This window comes from Brassica rapa, chromosome A03, assembly GCF_000309985.2.
Source record: "Brassica rapa cultivar Chiifu-401-42 chromosome A03, CAAS_Brap_v3.01, whole genome shotgun sequence".
Lineage (NCBI taxonomy): Eukaryota > Viridiplantae > Streptophyta > Magnoliopsida > Brassicales > Brassicaceae > Brassica > Brassica rapa.
The window spans coordinates 14,535,732-14,553,156 of NC_024797.2; the positions used below are offsets into that span (position 1 = coordinate 14,535,732).

General features: G+C 36.7%; 4 protein-coding genes and 2 non-coding genes across 8 annotated transcripts; 2 read left to right on the forward strand and 4 right to left on the reverse strand.

Annotated features, from left to right (window-relative positions):
* LOC103858753 (V-type proton ATPase subunit F) lies at positions 1-1,597 on the forward strand. 2 transcript variants are annotated; one of them, XM_033286229.1, is made up of 5 exons: positions 1-75; positions 190-268; positions 478-559; positions 732-814; positions 1,208-1,597. In XM_033286229.1, exons 2-5 carry the CDS (start codon positions 206-208, stop codon positions 1,364-1,366), a joined length of 387 nt encoding a protein of 128 aa, XP_033142120.1. In that variant the 5' UTR covers positions 1-75; positions 190-205; the 3' UTR covers positions 1,367-1,597. The 2 variants fall into 2 exon arrangements, with proteins under 2 accessions (XP_033142120.1, XP_009134421.1); XM_009136173.3 differs by having other exon boundaries at positions 40-75; positions 168-268.
* Positions 1,598-1,847: 250 nt separating this feature from the next.
* Positions 1,848-4,512, forward strand: LOC103858754 (transcription factor UNE12). The gene is made up of 6 exons (XM_009136174.3): positions 1,848-2,464; positions 2,540-2,662; positions 2,730-2,795; positions 2,899-2,964; positions 3,635-3,715; positions 3,795-4,512. Exons 1-6 carry the CDS (start codon positions 2,108-2,110, stop codon positions 4,029-4,031), a joined length of 930 nt encoding a protein of 309 aa, XP_009134422.1. The 5' UTR covers positions 1,848-2,107; the 3' UTR covers positions 4,032-4,512.
* Positions 4,513-4,764: 252 nt separating this feature from the next.
* Positions 4,765-7,528, reverse strand: LOC103858755 (NADH dehydrogenase [ubiquinone] flavoprotein 2, mitochondrial). Its single transcript, XM_009136175.3, has 10 exons — positions 7,289-7,528; positions 7,174-7,206; positions 7,022-7,087; positions 6,201-6,317; positions 5,929-6,006; positions 5,729-5,834; positions 5,594-5,640; positions 5,412-5,489; positions 5,234-5,299; positions 4,765-5,137 (listed from the first exon to the last, which is right to left on the reverse strand). Exons 1-10 carry the CDS (start codon positions 7,355-7,357, stop codon positions 5,030-5,032), a joined length of 768 nt encoding a protein of 255 aa, XP_009134423.1. The 5' UTR covers positions 7,358-7,528; the 3' UTR covers positions 4,765-5,029.
* A 431-nt stretch (positions 7,529-7,959) lies between these two features.
* LOC103858756 (cullin-1) lies at positions 7,960-12,725 on the reverse strand. Of its 2 annotated transcripts, none has more exons than XM_009136176.3 (20): positions 12,513-12,725; positions 12,137-12,300; positions 11,945-12,044; positions 11,659-11,844; positions 11,531-11,578; positions 11,241-11,444; positions 11,060-11,137; positions 10,777-10,866; positions 10,613-10,693; positions 10,437-10,496; positions 10,327-10,356; positions 10,161-10,247; positions 9,922-10,071; positions 9,784-9,839; positions 9,494-9,614; positions 9,241-9,402; positions 9,016-9,159; positions 8,702-8,920; positions 8,443-8,610; positions 7,960-8,349 (listed from the first exon to the last, which is right to left on the reverse strand). In XM_009136176.3, exons 2-20 carry the CDS (start codon positions 12,265-12,267, stop codon positions 8,248-8,250), a joined length of 2,217 nt encoding a protein of 738 aa, XP_009134424.1. In that variant the 5' UTR covers positions 12,268-12,300; positions 12,513-12,725; the 3' UTR covers positions 7,960-8,247. The 2 variants fall into 2 exon arrangements, with proteins under 2 accessions (XP_009134424.1, XP_009134425.1); XM_009136177.3 differs by having other exon boundaries at positions 12,616-12,680.
* A 3,109-nt stretch (positions 12,726-15,834) lies between these two features.
* LOC117133206 lies at positions 15,835-15,910 on the reverse strand. The gene has a single exon (XR_004457041.1). It is a non-coding gene; the product is annotated as a small nucleolar RNA Z155 (small nucleolar RNA).
* A 70-nt stretch (positions 15,911-15,980) lies between these two features.
* Positions 15,981-16,066, reverse strand: LOC117133197. Its single transcript, XR_004457033.1, has one exon. It is a non-coding gene; the product is annotated as a small nucleolar RNA R41 (small nucleolar RNA).
* Positions 16,067-17,425: the final 1,359 nt, after the last annotated feature.

The following is a 17,425-nucleotide window of genomic DNA, read 5'->3' on the forward strand; positions in this document are numbered from 1 at the left end:
GACTTTCAAGATAGTGATTACGAACGAATCTGTCATTAACCAAATCCAAGGAGGAGGAGGAGGAGGAGGAGAAAGGTAAATGAGCTTTGTTCTCCTGAGCTTGATTTTTCAGATGAGGAATTGATTAGGCTTTCTTATACAATTTTCGATTTAACCCAATTGATTAGGGTTGTTCGTGCGTGTGTGTGTAGTTTTGAATCGAAATATGGCTGGGAGAGCGTCGATCCCTGCTCGCAACTCTGCCCTCATCGCCATGATCGCCGATGAGGTATAACCAAATTAAATCATCGCTTTGATTCATTAGATCAATGTTAATTCTTGGTTTGGATCTCTGAGATGTGATCTGAACTGTATCAAAGCGTAGAGAGTTAGTTCGTTTGCGAAAGTTGCAATCTTTCTGTTAAAGATAGTTTGAGCTTCCTTGGATTTGCCAATCTCTTACTTGTCTCTAAAATGGTTGATGTTTTGTGTACACAGGACACCGTTGTTGGGTTCTTGATGGCTGGAGTTGGTAATGTTGACATCAGGAGGAAGACTAATTACCTCATCGTCGACTCAAGTTCGCTTTCTTTTTTTTTTGTTACTCAGAATCATCTCTTTCCAATAATTTTATTATTTCAAGTTATGATTACTCAAGTCAATCTCATAGGGGGGTCTTGGTATGAGATAACTTTCCGAGCTTCTATTACTGTAGAATTGTATTATTAATTGATTTTCCTTTTGTCTTTTAGAGACAACTGTGAGGCAAATTGAGGATGCTTTCAAGGAATTCTCATCAAGAGATGATATTGCTATCATCCTCATCAGCCAATATGTAAAGTGCTTTCTTCCACTTCCAAGTCCAGTATAACTTATTACTGTTACATTTTCAAAAAGTTTAGTTGCTGTGTCTCTGTGGTGTTAGTTTTGTTGTTATCAAAGAGGTCATGGCTTGCACCTACTCCACTTTATTGAGCCCTTATATATGTTTAGTGCCATTTATGTAAACCTTTCTTGCTTGCACCATTTTAAATCATGGATCAATGTTACTGTTTTTGCTTTCTTGTTCACAGCAATTATCATTTATTGGATTCAAATGTGTGACTGAACATAAGATGAGACCACTTTGCATCAGCCTTTTGATTTAGCTCTAGATTTATTCAAAGTCTGTTTCTTTCTTTAGTGTCAAAAAAAAACATGATGAGAAAATATGTTCATATGCGTGTAGGTTGCCAATATGATCAGGTTCTTGGTGGATAGCTACAACAAGCCAGTTCCTGCAATCCTGGAGATCCCTTCCAAGGACCATCCTTATGATCCTGCTCATGACTCTGTTCTCTCCCGTGTCAAGTACCTCTTCTCTGCTGAATCTGTGTCACAGCGTTAAAACATTTACACATTCTGCAAAGCTCGCCTGAGCTTTTATATCATTTGACATTCTTGTATTTCTCAGTTTTCAATAATGTGTATCTCTTGCTTTTTGTTTGGAAATGGATGTTATATCAGTAAGAAGCAATGATAACACCATCTGGTTCTTTTTGCATTGAATAAAGAGAGTGAGTCATTGTGTATTCAAGAGACAAGAGCAGACTTTAAAGATTTAAGTGAAGACTCCATCTATTCAATGTGAAGCATTTTGAGTCAGATAAGCAGAAGCAACCAAAAGGAAGTTCAAATCAGGTCCACCTGGATTTAAGAAGAAGAATATAAGTACAAGGTCGACTTGGGTTCGCTATGACTATTACCAAAACACATGTTAGTCAGATAGAATCAAAAATTGCCCGAATGTTTTATTTATCAAATATCCAGGCCTATTTGTTCTTGGCAACCACAAAGTTCCAGCCCATTTACTGTTATTTATTGTTTCTGGAAGATAAAGAAGAAAATGGCAAATATGAAATAATCAAAAAAAGCAAGGGCCCTTTCACAAAAATAAAAAGATGAATTTTAGAAAAACAGAGCATAAAGTTTGACACTTTTGTTCTGCTCCTTTCTCGTCTCTGTCTTCTTCGTCCTCATTCATCTTAAAGGCATCACTCACCAAACAGCTTTAGAATTTTCTCTTTCAAAACTCGAAACTCGCTACTCATTAAAAAAAAATCCATTTTAAAAAAAAACTCAAAACCAAATGGCTAGTAACAACAACCCGCATGAGAACCTTTCAGACCAAACACCTTCTGATGACTTCTTCGACCAAATCCTCGGTCTTCCCAACTTCTCCGCTTCTTCATCCGACGGTGGGTTAGGCGGAGGAGGAGGAGGAGGAGCACCGCCGATGATGCTGCAGCTGGGCTCCGGAGAGGAAGGAAGTCACATGGCTGGGTTAGTAGGAGGAAGCGGACCAAGTGTGTTTCACAACCAGATGTTTCCTCTAGGGTTGAGTCTTGACCAAGGGAAAGGACCTGTCTTTCTTAGACCTGAAGGTGGTGGTGTTCATGCAACTGTGAATCGATCTTCTTCTTCTTCTTCTTCTATGAAAGGACCTGTAAGGAATCATTTTTTTGTGTAAAAAGGTTATGCTTTTTCTATGTGTTCTTACATCTTTTGTCTTGTTGAAAAGGTGTTCCATGGGCAGCCGATGCAACAGCCAGCTCCAGCAGCGCCACATCAGCCTACATCAATCCGTCCTAGAGTTCGAGCTAGGCGTGGTCAAGCTACTGATCCTCATAGCATCGCTGAAAGGGTAAAACTTTTACTTCAGATTCTCTTTATGGAAGGGGTAAAGCTGAAAGATTTGAACTTTGTTACAGCTACGTAGGGAAAGGATAGCTGAGCGGATCAGGGCGCTTCAAGAACTTGTACCCACTGTTAACAAGGTCTCTCTATCTTTCACCTTTAAATAAATTGTCTAGGCTTTGTAACATGTCTCATTTCTTGAAGTTTGTTAACACTTGTTGGTTCTGTTGTCTTAATTTGCAGACAGATAGAGCTGCTATGATTGATGAGATTGTGGACTATGTAAAGTTTCTCAGGCTCCAAGTTAAGGTAATATAACCCAGCCAGTTCTTATTCTTTCCTGTCTGTTCATAGGATTAGAGATATAAAAATCATGTCTTTGAAATAACTTAGTTATGTTAAATTCTCCATATTGATTTTTTTGGTCTTAGTTATGGTCCCACCATCACCTACCCTTCAACCCAAATTTCAATCTTGTTTTTTTTAATGTGGTAAAGAATAATATAGAAGTCCAAAATGCTTTTGTTTCTTTTTTCTTTGGCACTTAGTCTATCTTGTAAACACTTTTTGTTTTGTCATATAGAGAAGGCTAATCATGGTTTAGGATTAAAATATCTGTATAATCATCATGCTCAGATTATAATATAATCTCTTAGATCAAACGCTTCTTAATATCAAAATGCAGTCGGTTGCTTAAAGATAATGGAGACACTTTAGTATGCAATGATGGATTTCTGAAAAGATGTTGACAAAAAAAGGATTTCTGAAAAGATAATACATTTTTTATTTATTTTGTGTGTTTCTTATGAAAACCTTCCATGCTCATCTGATAGTGGAGAATGCAATGATGTATTTCTGATAAGAATAATAAATGTTATTTTTATTTTATTTTGTGTGAAATCTTACATGCTCATCTGAAAAAAAAAGTAAAAAGTTTATTTTCATGGGATAAAGCTTATCTTTGGTCAACTTTTGGTAGGTTTTGAGCATGAGTCGTCTTGGTGGAGCCGGTGCGGTTGCTCCACTTGTTACTGATATGCCTTTGTCATCATCAGTTGAGGTAAATAAAAGAAAACATCAAAACTTTTTAGCAAAGTGGGTTTCGACTCAAAACTGATTATTGTAATCTCTCTCACTAGGATGAAACTAGTGACGGTGGAAGGACACCACAGCCTGCGTGGGAGAAATGGTCAAACGATGGGACTGAACGTCAAGTGGCTAAGTTGATGGAAGAAAACGTTGGAGCTGCTATGCAGCTTCTTCAATCTAAAGCTCTTTGTATGATGCCAATCTCATTGGCCATGGCTATTTACCATTCTCAGCCTCCAGATACGTCATCTGTGGTTAAACCAGAGACTAATCCTCCTCCACAGTAGGATTTTTCGTGCAAGCAAGGGTTTGTACAGCAACTCAACGGGGTCTAATATGGCTTTAGTTTCTACTACTACATCTCATGACTGCTGGTTTCTTGCTGTTTCGTCTCCCTCCCACACCCACTTGTATGGTATGATTGAAAGGTAAAACAAAAGGCGTTGGAGATGGAATCAATGTAGGATTTGCAAGGGAGAGTTTGTCAAAAAGCTCACTTGATTAAATATGATATGTTATCATTTTAGGTGGACTTTGATGAAAGCACCTTTTTGTTTTCATGACTTTAGTGGGAGGTTGAGGAAGGAGCTTGAAGGGGTGTTTTAGTTGTAGTGGTGGTGGGAAGTGTGTGGGACCTGGTTGAGTTTATGTACAAATTAGATGAATAATAAAATATTTGAATTTGTTAACCGTTGTATTATTATTTTATTTGTGTGAATTGGAGTGTAATAGATGATCAAATAATATCACTAGTTCCCTTTACTAAAACAGTATTTTTGTTGATGAATTTGTCAAATTTATTGCTATAGAATTATCCTGTTATAAAATCATAGATATAAAAAAATTCACAATCTGCAACAGAGTGATAAATCAAGAAAATAGATAATCAAATAATATCACTAGTTCCCTTTACTAAAACAGTATTTTTGTTGATGAATTTGTCAAATTTATTGCTATAGAATTAGTCCTGTTATAAAATCATAGATATAAAAAAAATTCACAATTTGCAACACAGTGTGATAAATCAAGAAAATAGAAACACTTACAAGTCTTTATTACAACAATTTTAATTTCACCACAAACCTTGGAATCTTGGAAGTGAGATGATAACAAAAGAGAACTCCTTTTGGTCATTTGTTTTAAAATGGGGTTTAACCTCCAAAACCAAGAAGACAGACTACAAAGAGTAAGCAAACTCAGTTTGATGCTATAGGCTTCAAACATTCATTATGGCCTTTAGCGTTATTGAACCACATAAAAATTGTCGGCTTAAAAGAACTTAAGCTTAGCAAGCGTCAAGATCACGGAATTGTGGTGGCTTTGGCTCCCCAAGCAATGTCTTGTTTCCCCCTTCAGGTCCGCACTTGATCCTCTTTGGGTTTTGAGTTCCATGCTGAAACAAAAGTTACATAATTAGAATTTAGATTTGGATTTTGTGTTAAACAAAGATTAAAGTATCCAAATGCAATGGGTTACTTCAATGTCTTACCGGTGGCTTCTCTCCCTTTCTCAGCTTCTCAACAATCTCTACAACTTTCTCAGGTGTAACATCTTCCTGTTTATTGTAGCAATAAGACACATGTGAATACCATTTTAACTCTTTGTCGTCTTACACAGTATAAACGAAGGAAAATAATGCGGGATGAAAGAGAAGTTATTGGACATACGAAATAGTTATATGTATATCCTTCTGATCCATTGGAGTAATCTGCCACAGTGATCATGGGCGCATTGACACAGCATCCCTGTCAATAAAACCAATTGTACATGAGATCGAGAAGTATTAATCTCGGCTATGGTTATGAATTTACGGTTTCAGGAAAGTAAAGAGGTGATAAGTAATCCTTACCATGCATTCCATCTCTCCAACAGAGAACAAACCATCCTTTGTGACTTCTGCAACATACATGATAAAAGCCAGAGATCGTTATGACTCAGGAACTAAATGATTTTGTTCATGAAAGGTAGGTTATTAGAGCTTTACCACCGCGCTTCACTCCCAAATGGTCTAGCAAAGCTGATTCGATATCTCGTGAACCACGGATCATGCAAGGTGTTGTGCCACAAACTAGGAGGTGGTACTTTCCGACCTGTAGGAGCACAATTAAAGTGAAAAAAATGAGGGTGAGGGTGTTTGAGGATTAAAGTAGAGACTTTACCAGATGGGTAGTAAGTACTTCTTACCTTTGCCCTGTTGAACATGGAGTAAAATGTTGCAACCTCATAAACACGAATAGGAGCCACTTCTATAACTTTAGCAACCTGCAAAATTTTATTGTGTTGTCATTCATGATGGTAAAATCATATCAACGGATATTGTATTCCCAAAAAAAAAAAGAACTACAGAAAATAAAGCTAACAGCTACAAATAATCGAACAAAAACGGAAAATGGAAAAGAGAAAGATAATTATAGATGGTAAGAGTACAGCTGAAAAATAAAAAAACAAGAACGTACGGCATTCATAGCTGAAACAGGGAGCCAGCCTCCATGCTGTTGTTGGGCGAGATCCAGAAGGGGAATCACAGCAGACTGCTTGTAGTTTGATGGATAGTAAGAGAGTATCTCCTTAACCTAGAGAGTTTGAACAAAATAAAAGAACTTTAGTAAATCATGTGGAAACAAATTTCACTTGCTATGCAAGATTAGTGCAGCCAGACACGAAAGAAGAGTAAACGGGAACTAAATGCAGATGAATAGATTAGTATTTTTTTACTCTCCCAACAGTATTTCCCCTTCTTATGTAAGTAGTTCCTTCCAAAACAGCCAATTAAAAGCAAGTCAGTTATTTCTATCATTTCTAGGGAACGCTAACTCACGGGATCGTGATGCCTGATCAGAAGCCAGGGACTATGTATAAGAAGGGTACTGAAAAGCATGTTAAACATATTCAGAGCTGCATCTGGTCTGAGATAACTATTAGTATTTTACTCTCCACAAAACCAGTTTACTAATAATCCCACTGACAGTCTTTCTTCTTTATATATCAGTTCCTAATTGTCAGAAACTCCCATTACTATTTTATGATTTATGTAAGAGGGAACTGAAAGCAGGTTAAACATATTCAGAGCTGCCTCTGGTCTGAGCTATGAGCTATCTAATCAGTAGGGAATGAGAGAGCTCATAGCTCAGACCAGAGGCAGCTCTGAATATCTATCTAATCAGAGCTACATTTATCCTATAAAGAGTAAAAAAATTATTTCCACATCTATACTTTTTTTTCTTCTTAAAACACGAATTTGGATAAAATTGCAATTAGTTCAACAACGCAAAGTAACCTTAGATTTGTTAGCCTCAGAGAACTCCCATGGAAGATCCGGTTTGTTGTCAGGAGAATCCAGGTGCTATAATCAAAAATCAGATTACTTAATTAATTAAAAAAAAAAAGGATAGAGAGAGAGAGATCAATCAAAATATCACCAAGACTCACGTAGTTCAAGGCTGTCGAGAAGCTTCGATACGCCTGTGCAGATATAAAACACGAAACCTGAGGATGAGATCGGGAAAACGACGGAGAAAAAATCTAAGGAAATTTTTAAGAAAACCTGAGTGGGAGGTTGGCGGAAAGCTTGGCGGATCTCGAGAAGACGCTTCGCAGCGAGCCTAGCCAGCATTTTCGACGACTTTGACAAAACGAGAGACGAACGAACGCCTGGATTTGATTTGATTGAAGAATAAGAAGAGCCAAAGAGGGACACACGAGGGAGCTAGCTCACTATCATCACCTGCCTCAGGAGGATTGACCACATAAATTTGGGCCTAAGCCCATTTCTAGTTTCACTGTCAAACCTACTACTATTGGATTATTATTTCTTGGGTATTCTATTCATTATAGCCTTGTACGCCCATTTGTATTTAAAGATTAGTTTATTGATTTTTTATAATTCTAGCACCTCCTTGTGAGCTTAAGAAACACTTTTGCGTCAATGAACGTGTTCCTACCTTTGTTCAGTTATGTCTAGATAGGTTAAGCATATGATGAGGAGGATATTTGGACCAAAGTTCAACTTATCCCCAAAAGAGCAGCCAATACCGATTACTCTCTGTTCCTGAGTTTTCTAATGAAGCTTAAGGGCATAATTTCATCTTCCTCTTCTGTGGAGTTGGTAACGACTAACGAGGCGCCACTGGCTTCTGAAATTTCTGCTATCGCTTGTATTTCACTTAGTTACGCAAAGTGCAATAAACTCCAAACAACATTTATCAAAAAGGGATATGAACGTAGCTAAAAGCAGATATTATCAAATTCATTAAGCCATCTCCAAATTCATATCCAAGAAACCAAAACCCCCCACAAGGTAGTTTGCATCCCAAGAAAAAAAAAAAGCACAAGACCGAATGTCAAGGAAATAACCAAAAAAAAAAATTAAAAACAAAGTTTTTACTTAGGGTGGAAGTATCCAAATGAGATTCTCATATACAAGCAGGAGAGCAGCTGAGATGCTTCGATTCATTACCCCTTTCTTTCATGAGTCAAACCACCTCCATAGTTGTTTCTTTCCTTCTAAGCCAAGTACCTAAACATGTTAGCGTTCTCCTTGTCCCTCTCCAAATAATCCCTCGTTATCAAATCCTCCATACGCTTCTTGATGGCTTTGATATCAGGCTGCAAAACACACATATCCAATCAAGTTCCACGAAAACATCATCACTTAACTATCTCCACATGTTTCCTTATATATATATAGAACATACGTACCTTGAACATTCGGCTAAGCTGCTCAACGCACTCGGATACAAGCTGTTGATGTCCCAACACTTTCCTGCTCTTCATGATCCTCACGATCGCAGCATCAATCGCATAGCGTCTGTCTTTGTCCACGTCTTCCACTACTTTCTTCCTTTCATCGACAGGTGGGAGAGGGATCTGTGATGCAAAACCACATAAAAGTTTATAATCTAAGATAATAACCAGTAGTAGTAACACATGAAGTTTTGTGTGTTAATGTTTTACAGACCTTTATTCTGCGCATTCTGTCGGTGAATTTGGCATTGAATTCAAATGAATCAGTCTGGGAAACAATCTTTGTGCTTGGCTCCTTGACAAGGATCTTGTATCTAGCACATGACAAGGAATGAAGCAACCTCACTAGATCTTCATGGCTTAGGTTCAGTTGAGTCAAGATGTCGTTGTAGCTCAATTTGTCTGTTGTGTTAAAGAGTAGAAGCACAGCAGCCTGAAAGCAAGTAACAATTTGAAAATTAGTATCAGAATTCAGAGGCCGTTTAAAGGATCCAATATACCAACAGTTTCTGAGAATACAAATGATACCTGGTAAGTCGACACAACTAACTCAATGGGCTTGTGATCAAACTTGCCGTTGAGGTGACAGGTTCCTAGTGAATAGATCCATGTAAGTTTCCTGTGTTTCGTTTTAGTTTCATAAAACCCTTTGAAAACTTCAACACACTTGACCTGAAACAAAGAAATCGATGGGATTAGCTTCGCCTGGAGCAAACGTTTTTCCTTTTAGACATACACTCAACAGATACTTACCATTTCACTGGGAAGATTTATGTCGAATGATTTGTAGCTTGGCCAGAAACCAGTTGTAAGAACAGTAACGGTCAAATCAATCCCTGGGTTTGCAGCGGGGTTATTGCCTAGATATTCCTCGAAACTGGTTTGGTTTTCTCTGGCCAGTGTAAGATCTGTCACCTGTAACCAAACAAATCAAATTTATAGAAAGCATAAATCATCAGAAAAATCACCGTTCTGAGACAATAAACATAGGGACACGCAAACTAACCATGCCCTCCATCTTAGAAGTAAACTGCCCACCACATTGCTGCTTGAGCTTTGTAAGAATACTTCTCTCATGATCATCATTAGCACTGCGATCAAATAAGAGCCTGCGTGCCAGCTTCTTCCTGAAAAACAGCCAAAAACAAAACCGCATACAATTTATCCCAATTTTGGTAATTCCATACTATATTATTGGAAGGGACCTTAACAAAGAGCTAGAATCAACAAACCATATAAGCAAAAAAAATATTAGAATCCAAGGTATATAAAGAAATATAAGAATGAGAGATGAACCTGTAGAACTCGGCAAAAAGATCCTTGTCGCTTATATAGGCAAGCAATTTGACCACCTGTAACAACATAATAAGATTAAACACCGGTTTAAGGAGAAACTGAAAATGAATATAGCAAGCAACTTGACAAAATACAAACCTTCTCAAGCGTGTCTTCAATAGCTTCATCACTCAGCTTCTCACTACCCCCCTTCTTGAGGATGTTGTCGCAGAATGTTGCAAGCAATTCTGCACTTGAACTTCCAGCGACTGTTTTGTTACAGAATATCTCAAATGCCTCTTTCAGAGCCTACAATAGAAGAAACTTAAGTTAATACAAACAAATACACGCATGCAAGAAGATATATGCATGACTAGTATGCAGGAAGCACATTAAACCTTGTGGAAGAGGGTGTGGTTCTGGAAGCACTCAACGACATAGACCATGTATTTATCATGTAGCTCAATCACTTTTCTGATGAGAACCTGAAAGCATAGAAAGAAAACGTGAATTACTAAGTTCGAGAACATCTTCACTAGTAGAAACAGTTGACACTGTTTTTACCTGTTCCTGCACGCTAGCAGTATTTGCAGCCTGTGGAGTAAAAACAAATCTTAGCGATCACAGGCAAAGCGCGGAAAAGATTTCAGAGTAAAAAACAAAAAAATATGAACCTGATTAGTGGCCGTGTCTTCCGCCTGTTGGACGAGTGCGTTACCCTCGGCTGTGACATGCTATATACAAATTACACGATGGAGTTAATGCAGAACAGTATTTAACAGAGTAAAAGTACACAAGGAAGAAATGACTTCGCCAATCTAAACCATAATAATAAAGATAGGTAAGCAACCTGCTTGAATATGTTTGCAACAGGTTCTAAACCTTTAGCAATTTTATGATAAAGCCTGTACATCCGGGAGAGATCATCAACCTGAAAGCACACAGATACTCCATCAAAGACAGAAATAGAAAGACAAAATAATTAACAATGAAACAAAGAGTAAGTTGCTCCACCTTGTCATCTCTCAGCAATGCACGGCACCCTGAGTGCTCTTTTTCTAGAAGCTGATTTGCATACACAACCAACAGCTCATGTTGTACTTTCTGCATCCAACAGATTAATATAGAAGTCAAATAGATATCAATCAAAATTAATATATACTTTTCTGCAGAAGCAGGGTCTAAAAAGCATGTCTCTATGAATAAAAATGCAAAATCATGGCTTCTGTAAGTACACGCATAATGAATGCTATGCATAAAGTCAAAGTGTCGTGCATGAGGTATCATCATAACTAACCTCAACCAGCTTTGGCTCGCTGCTTGAATGAAGGTAGTGAGCCACTCTCTCCCTCTCCTTCTTCAGACATTCTTCAGACTGCAACATGAGATTTAACAAGGATACATCAGACTAGTTAACATATGCATTTTACTAATTTGGAATGACAACGCAATCTAGAAAATAATATAAGTATTCATACCTTCAGCATGTAATCAGGGCAAGAATCTTCCTGGATCCAGCTTGATGCTTTGCGAGAATAGTAAGAAGCTGAATCCAAAAGCATGAAGCTTTCAAAATCCACTTCGTATCTTTCCATCTGTCCCATTCCAATCTCTACATAGATGTCCAATACGTTTTTCAGAAGAGCCCTGTCAATCTGCTCGCCCTCCCGTTCTTTATCAACCTGACATAGAAACAGCTCATGTTAGACCTTGAATAAGGTAAAAGCAAGAGTTGGAACTAAATGTACATTATACACGCCACACTTACAAGTGCTATTACAGCATCTTTGACCTTGGAATGCAACTCGTTATAAACCTGAAATAACAAAATCAATCAAGAGTTAAAATATCATTGACGCCATGTAAAGCCATACATAACAAGAACGAGCGCCAAACCCGGTCACGGAAGCAAGTCAGGCCAACTTCATTCAGCGGTGGAAGTGATCTCCGAGCAATGAAGTAACGGTCAAGATAGTAGAAGAATCGGGATAGCCATCGAACCATGACTTTATGGTTAGACCATCTCTTGACCAGCTCCCGCAGCATGTACTCATCATGCTTCTCCTTCAAAGCAGGCAAAACCTAATCACAATAAAAAAAGAAAGAACGGTTTGATCAACTTATTGGCATATGAAACCAAGCACAAACCTCAAAAACTACAAAATTGATGAATCAGACTCACCGTTGAGTTAATATACTCCTCAAACGCTTCACGATACTTGTCATAAAGCTGCTGCGAGTAATCATGAGGAGGCTTCTGGGTGCACATGTTGTAGATAGTCCTGAGAACCACACAAAACCCTCAACTTTCATCACCAGTTACAAACAAAGCAAACACCTCTAAGACAACTCAAAAGACTATAACAGAACGTACGTATAGAGCATCATGTACTGCTCAGAGTCGAATTGCGGCTCAGGCAATCCCTCAAGAATCCGTTTCAGTTTAGTGATACCAGTCTGCATATAGTCCCATCCTTGCTCCAAATCAATCGTCTTCCGCTCCATTCTGAAAGATTGATTCCCAAAGCGCTCCTGGACCTAAGAACACGGAACAAAATCGAAACTTTAGGGCAACAGTTTCCACATTATAGAATCCCAATCAAACTATCGGATGATGATAAAACGAACAATCGAGAACGCTACACAAAAGCAATCGACGTAACCCTAACAATCAGATCCCTAAAAAACTCGAAAACTAGGGAGCTAGACGAGATCTTAGACCCTAATTAGAGAAAGACGTTTCGCTTAACCTTGAGGATTCCCGATTCGAAAGGATCGGGAGAGGTTTTGCGATCGAGAGAGAAAGATCAAAACCCTGAGAGAGTACGATAAGAGAGAGGAAGAGGTGGAGACCTTTGAGCAGGACGATGAACGAGGAAAGGAAAGGATATTTATAACCCCCTCTCTTTTTTAATCGCCTATAACTCCTCCTCTATTATTCAGGCCGTAGATTTTTATCATTTATTTATAATCTTCGTTTAATATCTATAAATGTTTATTTTCTATTTAACCTTTTCTAATTTATTAGCCTGTTCATTTTCCTAGTTACGGATCTATAATCCTGTTTTAAAAATCGGCTGCATAGCTGTATAGACGGCCGTCTAAACGTTACGCTTCACTCTTTCGTCCCAATTTATGAAAAATTGGTTTAAAAAATTAGATATCCGATTTTTTTCTGTTTAGACCGTCTAAATAACCGTCTAGCCGCATATTCTATTTTTTTAATAATATTTTATTTATTTATTTGATCTGAAATTTTGTAAATATCATTTATATTCATAATTTTGATGAAAATTACAGTATATTAACTTTATATATTCTATTTGTGTGTTTTATACAATCTTAAATATGAAAATATATTAATGTTATACGCTATTAAAGATTACATGTTTTACAAAATTGTAAACAATCTAAAAATTTTGCCTCGCATAATTTCTGATTAATCCCCGAATAACTGATATTGACTGTATACATATGAAAATAATATTTAGTTTTTTTATAAGTGGTTAAAGTGTTTTAGTCCATGTTCTCAAACGCGAACTCCTAACCGAGTAGGCGCTCGGCGGCACAATTTTTTTCTCAAACAATTATGATGAAATACATATGTTACATAGTTTGTGGAAAATGCATCAATGGAAAGAGTTCATTTTGAAATTTTTCTTGTAGAACTATATACTTGTAAGCAGATGCAGCTACTGATTTTTCACATAGCGTGATGGAACTAACATCCAAGGTGATCAGCTGGTTTAAATTTCAAAAAGAAGAAGGGATTTGATCAACAAAAATGTTATTAGAAAGACCGGAGAAAGTGAGCTGAAAAAGGTTTCCTACTATAGGCATACTCGGACCACAGAAAAAAAATATTAATAGAAATGTCGAGTTTGTCAAGATAATAAAGGTTTTCAATCCAAGAAAGAATATGATCCAAAATTTTATTAAATGAAATGTCAAAAGAAACGAGATGAGAAAGATTTACAATTAAAGATGGAATCCGACTCAAAAACCAAAAAAAAAAATATTATCGAAGAAAAAATGCGACAGGTGAAAAACTATCGTGCGAAAGGTCGAGCGACGTGAGTCCAGAAAGATTTCCAATTACAACAAGTCGTTATTAGCCCATGAGTCCGTCTGGGTTTAGTATTGATAATATAACTGTAAAGAAAGAGTTGAGAACCTTGGACTCGTTTCTGAAATTGACAAGTGTGACCATTTGCTCTGGGGCCGCAAACACGGCCTCGTAATTATAAACGAACAAGAAAAAAAAAAGACAAAGAGTGATAGAAATGGTATTCATTCCTTTCTGATAGAAGAAAAGAAGAAGTGTTGATGGTATTATTAGTATATAAACACGCTTCCATGCCCACCTATATACACAATAATCTACAAAGAAAAATTCCAATCAGTTTGACTCAGTACTTTTCACACATTTTTGGTCCCCGGCGGCTACATTGATTACAAGATCTTTCCAATCCAAACAAGAAAAAGTTACGAGTGTCTTATTTTGCTCTAAATAACAGCATTTACAAGCTTTTTACAGTTTTTTTCAAAGAGTCTGTTTTGCATTGTTTCGTGATCATCACATGCACAGTCTTTAGTTTTGTTTTTCGGTATATGTTAAAACTTTAGTTTTTTTGCCAGCAAAGTTTTAATTTGGGTGGTAAATGTTTTTTCTTCTAATTATTAAAGAAGTTCAGAATTGAGATTCTTAAAAAGATTGGTTAGTAAGACTGATTCCAGCACCACTTGAAGTTCTAAACGTCTCATGACAAATAGTCAAATATACAGTTAACTGAAAGAAACCAAAGAAATGCAAGCTATGGCTAGCTCTCTCAAAAGATTATTTTAGCTATTGGATCTAACCTGATGATTAGGTTGCCTCATTACAAGCCCTTAGTGTTCACTTAATTCTTATTTGGTTTCTAAAGTTAGTGTTCCCGTTCCATTTTTGCAGAGCAATTTTCAAGGCAAAACCTAGTTAGTGATGCAGTTGCTAGATTTGAGTATCCAGCAGTGATGGTAATCATCATAGGAACAGTCAAGGGACAATCCCTTGACGTACTCCATCAGCATATAACTCGCTCACTTTGCCTCTCAGAAAGAGACCAACAACAAACTATGAAACCAGGACTAGTTAGCTCATCAGAGTCGACAACAATCAATCTTGACAACTTGTTAGGGAATCAGTAGGATAAATGGGCACAGCTACATCAGCTTCATGGAGGTACCAGCAGAGTCAGAATGGTTATTACACATCTTATGCTAAGGGGATTGTGTCCAATATGATGCACAACCAAGTAGAAACCACCCTAACATGATGCACAACAACAACCATCTAGAAAACTTGCTTCTCATCATCATCCTTGTTGTAACCAAAACAGAAGTTGGCGTTAAATCATATACAATGAGACACGAGTTCTTTTAATACCAAATACTTGGATTTCACGATACAGCTAGCGTCTTGCTCCCTTGAGACACAAGTTTACATGTTTAAGAGATGACAGTAACCGGAACATCAGTGATTTAGATAGATTGTAAGAATTGGCCTCTCATTTTATTGTCCACCCGATTTCAAAGTGCAACTTCGTTGGTGAGGTCCTCAAGAAAATTCTCAAAAGTTGAATATTCTTATTTTATTGGTTATTTATAAATAAAATAAATTTTAATTAAAAACAAAAAAAAATAGCCAATAGACCGCAAGTAGTCAAAGAGGAGTTCTGGGGTGAAAACCCATTGTTGTACATGATCTATTAAGACGACTTTCAGATCCATAAATATCTAATTCTGATGCTTAACAGTGCTAATTAGCTGAAAATTCTCTGTAAACAACCGTGGGGTAAATGAACAAGTTCGTTTTTCGCTGTCCGAAAGATAAATACTTTATTTCGTCCGTGCTCTTACGTTGCAAGTTATGAGTCAAGGTAGAAGGAGCTTTAATTTAGACTGTTGAATTTTGTTATAATAATTTCCTATTCAGTTAACAAAAATTCGATTGTCTAATAATACAACCGTGTCCTAAACAATCTATGTCCCAACTAACAAAAGGATTGAGTAAGGAGATAAGATAAAAGAAGCCATTAAGATCAGATAATTGTAGTCTGAGTTTTAGTCGACATAATATTTCCGAACAATCGTTATCATCATGTCATTGGCTCTTTCTCATCCGAACTCCAAAGAGAAATCAAATTATCATCAGGAAAAATCAATTAAAAAGTTGAAAGTGAAGGCTCAGAAGGATCCATTGGTAAAATTTCTAATCAGAGATTTACTCATAAAATAGGTAGATTTTCATCATCACTGCCTTCACTAGTAACCAGAAATCGAAGAGATGAGAATTTTTCCCATAAAAGCCAAAATTGAAAACAGTTTAACGAAACATTGAAACAAGAATGTGGAATGAAAGACGAGATGTAATGGCTGGATCAGCTTTAAATTGTAATCGCTGAGTTGGGAGAAGTCGCGGACGGCAATATATATAAGACGATGGAGGTAGCTAGGGTTTACGTTTTGAAAAGAATTGGGTCGGGCCTGTTGAGACTCCAAGTCTTGGATATGGGCCTTGAAAATGTTTCAGTTTTTAAATCTACTAGCATGGAGAAATATAAGTTTTTTAAAAAAAAATCTTATATATTATGTATTATAATTATAAAAAAAATTACATATACAATTTTACAACATATAATTTTATATGGTTTATGCGAATCAAATTCACATCTAACCAATTTTACTTACACCCTTATGAAGATCACATGTAAGTCTTTCATCTGTAAATATGCATAATTATTTAATAAATCGTGTTCTTCAATATTCAAAACCCAAAAAATTAATAAATCTTCGTTAAACCATCAAATTACTGAAACTTTCACCAAGAAATTCAAGACTGTGAATAAAAATGAAAAAAATATGAGATTGTGAGAGCAAGTGATGGGAGGAAAACACAGCCTAGTCTATCGAAAAAAAAGATTGAGACAATTATACATCTTTGTTGTGTGTGTATTGCAGAACTTGGTTGTTGTTATTTTATCTATGTATTGAGAAAATTGCAAAGCTTGTAACAGTAACCTTAACAATCAGCCGTCTTCGTAGTTAGTAATTGGTTTGATCCAATGCCTCTTACACTAAATCCTAGTCTACTTTTGTTTTCCATTTATTCTCTTCCAAAACTACATGAAGTAGTAATCAGAACAAACTGATGGAGAAGTTTTACTCTTCTAAGGACAAATGTGCCTTCTCTTTGCGTTGTTTCCTTCATAGTTTACTTGGCTTTTCTCCAACGTTACTTACATGAGTAATCAGAACAAATGGAAAAGTTTAAATTCTTTTGTGAACAAATTTAATTTCTATTTTTGTCATTTTCATCTTGGTTCCCAAACCTAAAAGCATTTCTTTTTGGTTTTGAGAACAATGATATGTAAGTGTATTTTTGAAGCTCCTTCTTGTGTTCTAATGACAGTTGAGTTCAAGCCCGTATGAGAATACAGAAGTGGAAACATTCAACTCCTCTCTTATTACATCAGGTTCGTTCTTCTTCTCCTTTCTAACTTATCCATTCAAAAGAGTTTAGTTATCCATTTAAAACATAGTAAAGATCTTCTTGAAACTTGGTTTTAATTTGCTTACACAGTGAATAAGAACCGACATAGAGTTATCTAAGCTCGCGTTTATG